Raw genomic sequence first — 12,609 nt, 5'->3', positions numbered from 1 at the left:
TTGGTGGGCAGGGCCCCTCTGGGTTCGATTTTGTGGCCGGGGTCTCTCAGGGTCCGATTTTGTGGCCGGGGCCCCTTAGGGTCCGATTTTGTGGTTGGGGCCCTCAGGGTCCGATTTTGTGGATGGGGCCCCTCAGAGTCCGATTTGGTTGGCGGGGCCCCTCAGGGTCCGATTTGGTGGGCGGGGCCTCTCAGGGTCCGATTTTGTGGCCGGGGCCCCTCAGGGTCCAATTTTGTGGGTGGGGCCCCTGTGGGTTCGATTTTGTGGCCGGAGTCTCTCAGGGTCCGATTTTGTGGCCGGGGCCCCTCAGGGTCCGATTTTGTGGTTGGGGCCCCTCAGGGTCCAATTTTGTGGTTGGGGCCCCTCAGGGTCCGATTTTGTGGCCGCTCCCCTCAGGGTCTGATTTCGTGGCCGGGGCCCCTCAGGGTCCGATTTTGTGGCTGGGTCCCCTCAGGGTCCGATTTTGTGGCCGGGGCCCCTCATGGTCCGATTTTGTGGTTGGGCCGCTCAGGGTCCGATTTTGTGGGTGGGGCCCCTCAGGGTCCGATTTTGTGGCTGGGGCCCCTCAGGGTCCGATTTTGTTGGTTGGGCCCCTCAGGATCCGATTTTGAGGGTGGGGCCCCTCTGGGTTCGATTTTGTGGCCAGGGTCTCTCAGGGTCCGATTTTGTGGCCGGTGCCCCTCAGGGTCCGATTTTGTGGTTGGGGCCCTTTAGGGTCCGATTTTGTGGTTGGGGGCCCTCAGGGTCCGATTTTGTGGGTGGGGCCCCTCAGAGCCCGATTTGGTTGGCGGGGCCCCTCAGGGTCTGATTTGGAGGCCGGGGCTTCTCAGGGTCCGATTTTGAGGGCAGGGCCCCTCAGGGTCCGATTTTGTGGGCGGGTGCCTGAGGGTCCGATTTGGTGGGCGGGGCCCCTCAGGGTCCAATTTTGTGGGTGGGGCCCCTATGGGTTCAATTTTGTGGCCGGGGTCTCTCAGGGTCCGATTTTGTGGCCGGGGCCCCTCAGGGTCCGATTTTGTGGTTGGGGCCCCTCAGGGTCCGATTTTGTGGTTGGGGCCCCTCAGGGTCCGGTTTTGTGGTTGGAGGCCCTCAGGGTCCGATTTTGTGGCCGGGGCCCCTCAGGGTCTGATTTTGTGGTTGGGGCCCCTCAGGTTCCGATTTTGTGTCCGGCGCCCCTCAGGGTCTGATTTCGTGACCGGGGCCCCTCAGGGTCCGATTTTGTGGCCGGGGCCCCTCAGGGTCCGATTTTGTGGCCGGGGCCCCTCAGGGTCCGATTTTGTGGTTGGGCCGCTCAGAGTCCGATTTTGTGGCCGGGGCCCCTCAGGTTCCGATTTTGTGGCCGGGCCCCTCAGCGTCCGATTTTGTGGGTGGGGCCCCTCAGGGTCCGATTTTGTGGCTGGGGCCCCTCAGGGTCCGATTTTGTTGGTTGGGCCCCTCAGGATCCGATTTTGAGAGTGGGGCCCCTCAGGGTCCGATTTTGTGGCCGGGGCCCCTCAGGGTCCGATTTTGTGGTTGGGGCCCCTCAGGGTCTGATTTTGTGGCCCGGTCTACTCAGGGTCCGATTTTGAGGGCGGGGCCCTTTCGGGTCCTATTTTGTGGTTGGGGTCCCTCAGGGTCCGATTTTGTGGCTGGGGCCCCTCAGGGTCCGATTTTGTTGGTTGGGCCCCTCAGGGTCCGATTTTGTGGCCGGGGCCCCTCAGGGTCCGATTTTGTGGTTGGGGCCCCTCAGGGTCTGATATTGTGGCCGGGTCTACTCAGGGTCCGATTTTGAGGGGGGGCCCCTTCGGGTCCGATTTTGAGGGCGGGGCCCCTCCGGGTCCAATTTTGTGGGTGGAGCCCCTGAGGGTCCGATTTGGTGGGCAGGGCCACTCTGGGTTCGATTTTGTGGCCGGTTTCTCTCAGGGTCCGATTTTGTGGCCGGGGCCCCTTAGGGTCCGATTTTGTGGTTGGGGGCCCTCAGGGTCCGATTTTGTGGGTGGGGCCCCTCAGAGTCCGATTTGGTTGGCAGGGCCCCTCAGGGTCCGATTTGGTGGGCGGGGCCTCTCAGGGTCCGATTTTGTGGCCGGGGCCCCTCAGGGTCCAATTTTGTGGGTGGGGCCCCTGTGGGTTCGATTTTGTGGCCGGGGTCTCTCAGGGTCCGATTTTGTGGCCAGGGCCCCTCAGGGTCCGATTTCGTGGTTGGGGCCCCTCAGGGTCCAATTTTGTGTTTGGGGCCCCTCAGGGTCCGATTTTGTGGCCGCACCCCTCAGGGTCTGATTTTGTGGCCGGGGCCCCTCAGGGTCCGATTTTGTGGCCGGGGCCCCTCATGGTCCGATTTTGTGGTTGGGCCGCTCAGGGTCCGATTTTGTGGCCGGGGCCCCTCAGTGTCCGATTTTGTGGCTGGGGCCCCTCAGGGTCCGATATTGTGGCTGGGGCCCCTCAGGGTCCGATTTTGTTGGTTGGGCCCCTCAGGATCCGATTTTGAGGGTGGGGCCCCTCTGGGTTCGATTTTGTGGCCAGGGTCTCTCAGGGTCCGATTTTGTGGCCGGGGCCCCTCAGGGTCCGATTTTGTGGTTGGGGCCCTTTAGGGTCCGATTTTGTGGTTGGGGGCCCTCAGGGTCCGATTTTGTGGGTGGGGCCCCTCAGAGCCCTATTTGGTTGGCGGGGCCCCTCAGGGTCTGATTTGGTGGCCGGGGCTTCTCAGGGTCCGATTTTGAGGGCGGGGCCCCTCAGGGTCCGATTTTGTGGGCGGGCGCCTGAGGGTCCGATTTGGTGGGTGGGGCCCCTCAGGGTCCAATTTTGTGGGTGGGGCCCCTCTGGGTTCGATTTTGTGGCCGGGGTCTCTCAGGGTCCGTTTTTGTGGCCGGGGCCCCTCAGGGTCCGATTTTGTGGTTGGGGCCCCTCAGGGTCCGGTTTTGTGGTTGGGGGCCCTCAGGGTCCGATTTTGTGGCCGGGGCCCCTCAGGGTCTGATTTTGTGGTTGGGGCCCCTCAGGTTCCGATTTTGTGTCCGGCGCCCCTCAGGGTCTGATTTCGTGACCGGGGCCCCTCAGGGTCCGATTTTGTGGGTGGGGCCCCTCAGGGTCCGATTTTGTGGCCGGGGCCCCTCAGGGTCCGATTTTGTGGTTAGGCCGCTGAGGGTCCGATTTTGTGGCCGGGGCCCCTCAGGTTCCGATTTTGTGGCCGGGGCCCCTCAGGGTCCGATTTTGTGGGTGGGGCCCCTCAGGGTCCGATTTTGTGGCTGGGGCCCCTCAGGGTCCGATTTTGTTGGTTGGGCCCCTCAGGATTCGATTTTGAGGGTGGGGCCCCTCAGGGTCCGATTTTGTGGCCGTGCCCCTCAGGTTCCGATTTTGTGGCCGGGGCCCCTCAGGGTCCGATTTTGTGGGTGGGGCCCCTCAGGGTCCGATTTTGTGGCTGGGGCCCCTCAGGGTCCAATTTTGTTGGTTGGGCCCCTCAGGATCCGATTTTGAGAGTGGGGCCCCTCAGGGTCCGATTTTGTGGCCGGGGCCCCTCAGGGTCCGATTTTGTGGTTGGGGCCCCTCAGGGTCTGATTTTGTGGCCGGGTTTACTCAGGGTCTGATTTTGAGGGCGGGGCCCCTTCGGGTCCTATTTTGTGGTTGGGGGCCCTCAGGGTCCGATTTTGTGGGTGGGGCCCCTCAGAGTCCGATTTGGTGGGCGGGGCCTCTCAGGGTTCGATTTTGAGGGTGGGGCCCCTCAGGGTCCGATTTTGTGGCCGGGGCACCTCAGGGTCCAATTTTGTGGGTGGGGCCTCTCTGGGTTCAATTTTGTGGCAGGGGTCTCTCAGGGTCCGATTTTGTGGCCGGGGCCCCTCAGGGTCCGATTTTGTGGGTGGGGCCCCTCAGGGTCCGATTTTGTGGGTGGGGCCCCTCAGGGTCCGATTTTGTGGTTGGGGCTTTTCAGAATCCGATTTTGTGCGCGGGGCCACTCAGGGTCCGATTTGGTGAGCTGGGCCCCTCAGAGTTCAATTTGGTGAGCAGGGCTCCTCAGGGTCCGATTTAGTGAGCGGGCCCCTCAGGGTCCGATTTGGTGGGCGGGATCTCTCAGAGTCCGATTTGGTGGGCAGGGCCCCTCAGGGTCCGATTTGGTGGGCGGGGCCCCTCAGGGTCCGATTTGGTGGGCGGGGCCCCTCAGGGTCTGATTTGGTGGGCGGGGCCCACCAGGGTCCGATTTGGTGGGTGGGGCCCCTCAGGGTCCGATTTGGTGGGCGGGGGGCGCACTTTGGCGCACATTCTCTCTCAGGGGCATGTGTCACGTGATGAAGCTAGATTTGCATTTGTGCTTTGGGTTTCGCTTTAAGAGCTGATATTATCTGGCAGAAACTGTGTCCTGGTGGGGTCATGTAAATTTCGTAGGCGTTGGCATAGTAACTGGGTCTGCCTGCGAATATCAATGAGCTTAACTGCCGCAACTGGTGCTCAAATTTGAATCGCCTCACGACTGCCCCATGTATTCCTATGGCAAAATTTTCCCATTCAAATGCATTGAGACAATGCATTCCAATGACGTGAAAATGATTTTTCAAATGCAAATTGCGCAAAAACTACAAATCCGATCGACACGAAAAATACTTAGCACACCACTCGTGGACGCTGGCTTCGAAACGACACCTCAACGGAGTCTGTGGGTGTAGCGTTTCGGGCCGCATTAATTGCGGAAATCAACTGAATTATAAGAAAAAGAATAAGTTAGCAGCGCTCGGATTACAATATAGTGGTTTTTTCGAGCACTATAATTATAGAAAAGACGCTTTATAGAAAAAAAATAAAACGCCACCTCTGTTTCCAGAAGTGTCTTGTTCTTGAAAAACTTGGCAGATTCACCTTGCCTAGAAAAGTTGTTGTGTGCACAAATCCCAACGTTCTTAAGAAGCCTTAATATTAATAAATGTGAATGATTTTTAGAAAGCCTGATCGCATGAAAATTCAATTGGCACATACATTAAATACACAAAGGGATGAGCAGTGGCATAACTTAAAGTTTGCGAGCCCAAATGCAAAATCTCCAAAAGGAACCAAAACTATCTTGGGTCTTTAATTGTATTGGTCTCCTTGCATGGTATACAGGGGCTTTTAAGCGCCCCATGATACCCCTGGGCTGAGTGTGACAGCAACCCCTACACCCACTATAGGTATTCCCCTGAGGACGAGCTCGGTATCTGTGGACAGTATTGTACAAAATGATCTAAATTTCTTACCTTTGTGCTAACGATCTGAGATGTGAAATGCAATCTTGATGATCGTCTCTGAAAGTCCTGACTTTATATCTTCAAGACCGGACATCAATGCTCCTTATTACGTTAAGATAAGTGTGAACTAAACTATTACTTGATGTACTGTCTACTAACTTCGTAATGAAGATAGGAGAGAGCAAACTAATGGCCGACTACTGATCTGTATCATGGAGTCAAAGCCATTGGTTTGATAAAAAATATCTCCAGTTTCCAAAAAAATGCTGTCTAAAAGCCTAGGATTGTAGAAGTAATTCCTAACTACGGCTGTTCACATGCTGAATAACTGCTTTTTACTCTTGCTTGCAAATATGAAATTAGTTGACGTGGTCAAGGTTATATCGCACGCCGAGTCATAAATTTTATCTTGTAATTTGTGTCAACAATTGTCATAAAAAGTCTCATTGTAAGCTTCCATATAGTTTTATAGAAAAAGAACAAAGAGGATAAAATGCAAACACAGAGAAATGCAGAAAAAAAATCTACTGTCACGGGGTCCTTCTCTGGTATCACACTATCAACAGAGCAAGCGAAGAGTGAACAATTCCAAGACCTTTATTCAGGCAAAAATACGAAAAGGTCCATATTCAGTCCACCACACAAAGGATAAGATAGTCCAGAATAAGAATGCAGTCCAGTATCAGGATAAAATGTCCAGGGAAACGAGATTCCAAAACACTCTAGCACCAGAGGATAAAAATGGGTCCTTCTCTCTGAAATGCAGCCTTTTCACCATCTTGTCTCTACCGGAACTGACTTGTCCAGCTGCCGTTCTTCCCCCCACCCCCTTCCTTCCCAGGGGTAGTCAAATGAGTTGCCTCCCAGAGGAGAACAAAAGGCCTTAGGGATTAATGCACTACAGGGGGTCATCAAGAGACAGATACAGTGAGGCTGTAGACTTACAATGTAATAAGAAAAACACTATGAAAATAACTGGAATTGTTAAAAATAGGAATATGCAAAAATTGACATCCACATAACATATCACACCATCACACTACTGTATTGCACAAGAACAAACTACAGACCAGGCAAAGTATATGAAAGCAACTAAAAAGGACCCAACATATGGGGTCCGACAGTCAACACTTATGTGGTTGCACAACCCCTGATGCACCCATATGTAAAAATTGTAAACCCTGTATTCCAATATAAAAAAATGAAGAGCTATGTCAATGAGCTTGGATGCAAATAACACCATAAACAATATTTGTGTGTAACAAATAATCAAGTATAAACCAGTGTAAGAGTGTATAATCTACACAATAAACACCAGAGACAAAATCACTACAAAATGATAAGCAATAAGTTCTCAAACACTTTAATATATATAAGTGCAAAAGAAAGAGACATGGAACATTATACTCAAAATAAGTGAAGCAGAGGTTGGCCAGGAGGTTTTGGGGTAGATTTCAGACACATATCACTTCTTACTAAAACTTCCTCAGGCATTTCTAAGTCGTCCTTATATAGATTTTTTTTTTTAGATTTCTAGTCTTTTCAGTGGTTTAATAAAATATGGATATAAGTATTTCAACTCATATCATATGTTGAATGTTTGATAATAATAATAAGGCCTTAAGATTACTGATATTAGTAGGAGGATAAAAGTTTACGAATCAGTTTGCCCAGGAAGAAGCTGTCAGGCGAAACCCAGAGTATTCTTATTGATTTTGTGTTTTATGAGCTTGTATTTGATCTGGATTTTGTAAGTGTAATAAAAGCATTATTTGGATAAAGTGTACCTGTCTGGGCTGCTCTATGATATTATCTTTTGAGGTGATTTATATTAGGAGACAAAAGATTTTGCTACCTAGAGAGGCCCAGAATCTTTTTTTTTTTTTTTTATCATAGATCACTTCCATATGGTTTGTCTGGTCTGTTGATTGTAAATGTAACTTTACATAGATTTTTAGATATTTCCTCTCCATTTTCGTTTTACACTGTTCTTTCTCTTTGTAATATGATGGCATTTTAAAGTGTGTAGCAACATTGTGTGGTGTACCAACTAATGGTTTATGGAGAGACGATCTGATTCCAGGACAGGTTGCTGGGTCTTGTAGTCCCACAAACCTATATTTTAGCAAAGGGCTGGATTTAAGGGTTAACTAGAAGTGATGGGTGGGATTGGTTAACCACACCTTCAAGGGGACGTGCTCCTGTGAATACAGGAAGGTCCTACATATTTCCTGTGTACAACACATGGAGAGAATCCATGTGTGTGATGGGAGCTGGCTGAAGCTCCTGAAGGTCTAGAAAGTACTAAGGATCTAGATGACTAACAGAAGCCAGATGAAGCCAGGCTGGGGAAAACCTGAAGTGCTGTTAACCAGGTAACCCCAAGTCTGGAGAATTGTGCCCTGACGACGTCAGGCATTTGAACTGTGCAAACGGAACCGGATTGAACGGACTGTTTGTGGGTTCTGTATGGTTCACATGCCCTACCATGGGTTATGAAGTGGTTTATGATTCTGTAATAAACCCGAGGTGGACTTGTTTAAAGGAAGAATCCACCCCTGGGAGAGTATATTTAATTCTTAACACTCCGTGTCGTGACCCTGCATAGCTGCCGCCCTTACAAGGGCGGTACCCTAGTATACACCTATAAGCACCCCTAGGGTTATGTGCCACCCCATCGTGTTTTTTCCTCCCCTGACAGGGGAGCTGGCATGACTTATTGGTTTGAGAGGCTACACCTGCCACTGCAAGGGGCCTAATAGGAAATTGCCATTGTTTTGAAAAAAACCCTGATGAACCCCCCATTCAAAGGGAGAAATGCTTTGGGTTGGCACATAACCCTAGGGGTACTTATAGGTCTGCACTAGGGTACCACGCTTGTTAGGGCGGCAGCTATGCAGTGGCACGACACGGAGTGTTAAGAATTAAATATACTCCCCCTTGCTTTTTCCTTCAATCCTTTATTCCCTCATTATTCTACCTATGGGGATAAGGATCCTTTATTCCTATGACAAGTTGCATCTGCTAAGCTGGGATAAAGGAAGTTAGGCTTTTGGTGAGATCATACCAGTTTTTTAACTTGTGCACTGTTGATTTGGAGCACTTGCACGTTCTGGTATAAGTTGTCCATCTATGCATTGTGGCCCAGGGCCTGCTTTTAAGGTATCATTAAAGGTTATGTTTTAAATATATGTACCTATCTTGCTGCTATTGTTGACAATCGATAATGTACAAACATTACTGGAATGTCATGGGCAGGTCAACTGTTAGCTGTAAACTATGCAGTAAGTATGAAGAACTATGGTCTGCTTACTGGAGGGCTTCAGAGAAGGTGTTCTGTCTCTGATGTTCATAAAATAATGTTCCATGTTCCACCTCCTTAAACTTTGCACTAGAAATAACACAATTTTGCTCCTTTAATAATAAAGAAAACCCTCTTTATTAGACATCAAGAAACCACTTTGCCACACTATGTATGACTTGATACCTTGAGCTTTCTTTTATTATCTTGCAGGCTTTACAATAAGATTGCTCCCATCCTTTGCAAGGTTTCACCCTATATTGGGATCTCCAATTGAAATACTTTCTATATTTCTCATCATCTGTGTCCAATGCAAGAAGGTAGGCAGCAAGTTCCTTTGCAGATGTGAAATCGTTGACATGTATGAAGGCATCTCTGGGGACAAAGCGTTCATAATTTTCACGAGAGGTGCCAAGTACAACTGGCACTGCCCATGAACCAAAAGCATTCACCCATAATTTCTCTGTAATGTAATCTGGGTAGATGGAGTTCTCAAACGCCAAATAGAATTTGTACTGAGATATGGTTGAATGAAATTTCTCCTTTTCCAGTTTCATGTGTTTGGCCCCATAAATATCAATAGATATGTGCTTCCTCAGTTCCTCATAATATTCTATACGACGAATACCAGGGTACCATTTGCTGACCACCCAAGATAGCAACTTGGATTTTGCCGGAATTGTAAAGTTTTGAGGCTCCCTCAAAAATTCGATATGACCGGATGGAGTGTAAATATCCGAATCATGGCGGAATGTCATCGTCATGTTAAACATATTATTCAGAATGTCCAGGTTTGAGATAATAAGTGGTGGCTCCATGTTCAGCCACACCCAACGTTGATAGGGGTTTCTTGGTTGCTGGGGCAAAGAGTATTTATTGCCCATAATATCTGCATGATGAATGATGACGGCATCGGCTGCACTATACAGACCTCTATCTGCAGTTAGCTTACACCCCGTGATGCTAAACTCTGTCTCACATCTATCTAATGCAAATTGAGCACCCCATGGCCAGTTCCAAACCAGGACAAGAGTATCTTTTCGTGGTGGAAGGATTGCTGGCTTTGTGGTTGTCACATTTTCAACTTCTTTATTAGGTGTTGTTGTTGTTTGTTTATATTTTGGACATTGGAAAATCAGGTTAATATGTTTCCAATTATATGAAACAAGGAATATGGCGAACAATAGGGCCATTATAATGATAGAGTATTGATTGACCTTTGGCGCCATACTTTTTTCATTCTGTAAAGAGCAAAAAGAATAAATAATGGTTTATGCACATTGTCAAATTAATTCAAATTAGTAAGGTTAGTTTTTAAGGGTTGTTCAAAAGACTTGATCGCCTTTAAAATAACAAAACCATCCTTCCTTACCCTTGCCTCTACAGCCATGTCTTTCCATTTCCTTGGGCATGCAGTTTTTGGTCATGCCCACTTTGAAGGCACAGGGACTTCTAGGCCAAATGATTGACTGCAGCAGTCATGTGACATCACTGTTGCTACAATGGAGAGGAGGGTCTGTAGTGGCATGAATTAAGTAATGATGATTTGCTTTTTTTAAGGAGAGCAAGCTTTTAAATTAAAAAACGGACAACGCATTTAAAGGGCTGTTCCGTTTAGTACAAATAATTATCTACCTGATGAATAAGTGATAATTGCAATATCGGTGGATGTCCAATCATTGAGACCAGGTGGCAGAACAACATTTCCCATTAAAATGGAGCAGTGTGTGTGGGTATCAGCAGTAAGGGTACCGTTACACTTAGCGATGCACCAGCGATCCCGACAACAATATGGATCGCTGGTGCATCGCTAAGTGGTTGCTAGTGAGCTGCCACACAGGCAGATCTCACCAGTGACATAGCAGGGGTCGGGGGTCGCTACTTACCTGTCAGACGAGGCGATCCTGACGTCCTCCCGCCCGCATCCACGCGTCGCTCGTCGGCACCACAGGAAGCCCAGCAGGAAGCGCCCGACGAGAAATGATCCAGGACGTTCTCGCACGACCAGCAAGATGAGCAACGGGGGAGCCGGTCGGAGGTAAGTATCAGACATAGCGATATCGCTAGCAATATCGCTGCTACGTCACAAAATCGGTGACGTTACAGCGTTATTGCTAGCGATATCGCTATGTTAAGACCCACACATAATTATCACTGAAAGATGAGTGAATTAACTCAAAGTATCCTTGTTTAGTGGCTGTTGGAATATGTTTAGTGCAACAACTCCATTCCTGTCTAGGAGTGTTTAGTTGCTAGATTTGTATGCTGTTTATAAAGTTAGAACAAAAAAAACTCTCAGAGGCTCACACAGGGAGAGCATGTGACTGTATTTCCTGTTTTCCAGTATCTGTGTATGAGAGAAGCAACCTGCTGTAGATGCTGCACAGACAGAGACACACGATGACTTATTCCTTATCTATTAAGCTTATCATATATTGTTCCTGATTGTTCCTGTATAAAGAAGCTCTGTTGTTACAAACTTGGAGTGTATCCTGAATAATCCGCTTCCAACAGTGGCCATCTCATTAGTCCATGGCTGTGTGCCAGGAGCCCTGTGAACTACCTTCAATATGCTGAGATTCCAGCAAGTCTTCTAATTTGTAGGCCTGGCACGATGTCATGAAGAACGTATGATGTCACACTGAACCTACTGATCCGAAGAGGCACTGAGGATACATGCAGGTAGGACTGCTGTACCATGGAATTGCAGAACAATTTGTTCATCTTTGGTTATAACCTATCCTTTACAGTCCATACAACCGAGAGTTTTCTCTTTTGCTATTGCCTTCAAGCCTTCTTCTCCAGTGCTGGATTCACAGCTACATCTCTCAGTTGCACTGTACAGCTCTGGCAAAAATCAAGAGACCACCACATCAAAACCCTTTCATGCACAGCCCATTCTCCAGACCTGAACCTCATTGAAAACCTCTGGAATGTAATGAAGAGGATGATGGATAGTCACAAACCATCAAACAAAGAAAAACTGCTTAAATTTTTGCGCCAGAAGCAGTGTGAAAGACTGTTGGCAAGTATGCCAAGACGCATGAAAGCCGTTAATAATCATGGTTATTCCACAAAATATTGATTTCTGAACTCTTCCTGAGTTAAAACATTAGTATTGTTGTTTCTAAATGATTATGAACTTGTTTTCTTTGCATTATTTGAGGTCTGAAAGCACTGTTGTTTTTTTTAATTTTGACCATTTCTCATTTTCAGAAAAAAAACACAAAATGTATTGCTTCAAAATTTGAAGACATGTTGTCAGAAGTTTATAGACTAAAAGAACCATTTACATTTTACTCAAAAATATACCTATAAAGAGAAAAATCAGACAAACTGAACATTTGGAAGTGGTCTCTTATTTTTTTGCTGGAGCTGTATAATTTAGTAATATAGATATTAAACACTATGATAAATATGTTCACACACATCAGTGTTTTGCAGCTGCTTAGCCATCCTGCGCTTAAAATTTTGTGGCGAAACATGTCCACCATATATTCACATAATTTTTAAAGCTTATCTGATGACTTTTGGAGTAATCTGTAATGATGAATACTATTACTTTTGGATAATATACAGTATGTTTAATGACCTAATGTAATTTAGGCAAGACTCATCAATTTCAAACATTGTGTCTTGATGCTTGAGGAAGGCAATGTCAATGTTTTCGATGGGGAAATGGTATGTCATGTTGTGAAATTCTCATAGTTTTTAGTAAGAATGTCTATTGGGGTTGGCAGATGCAGCTGAGCACTTTACCCAGTAGTCCCCATTAGTGCCATAAATTGTATTATGGGTCTGTATTGTAGTGACCTGTAGAGAAATGTTATTCCATGTTCTGCAGATACATGTCTTACGGGAACACCAAGTGGCAGCACATGGAGGACAATACACATGCACACCACAATGTATTGACACTATTCCAACTTTTCCTTAACTGATATATCTGATAACAATAGATGGGTGCATTCATCTGAACAGGACATAGAAACAAAAGAGTTTACTTAAGTCAACCTGACATGAACACTGAAAGGTCACTTATAAAGATTCTAATAATTTACAAGTATCAGTAAAGGGGGTTTTACACATAGCGATATCGCTAGCAATATCGCTAAAACGTCACTGGTT

The 12,609-nt window shown here is 47.7% G+C and overlaps 1 protein-coding gene across 1 annotated transcript; it reads right to left on the bottom strand.

Annotated features, from left to right (window-relative positions):
- Window positions 1-8,621: 8,621 nt before the first annotated feature.
- On the bottom strand, window positions 8,622-9,871 carry LOC141052199 (3-galactosyl-N-acetylglucosaminide 4-alpha-L-fucosyltransferase FUT3-like). The gene is made up of 2 exons (XM_073549417.1): window positions 9,854-9,871; window positions 8,622-9,722 (listed from the first exon to the last, which is right to left on the bottom strand). The coding sequence occupies exons 1-2, from the start codon at window positions 9,869-9,871 to the stop codon at window positions 8,622-8,624; spliced, it is 1,119 nt and encodes a 372-aa protein (XP_073405518.1).
- Between the last annotated feature and the right edge of the window lie 2,738 nt (window positions 9,872-12,609).

This window comes from Dendrobates tinctorius, unplaced genomic scaffold (genome assembly GCF_039654945.1).
Source record: "Dendrobates tinctorius isolate UK_male_01 unplaced genomic scaffold, ASM3965494v1 ptg000158l, whole genome shotgun sequence".
NCBI lineage: Eukaryota > Metazoa > Chordata > Amphibia > Anura > Dendrobatidae > Dendrobates > Dendrobates tinctorius.
This window is presented reverse-complemented; position numbering and strand designations above follow the sequence as displayed.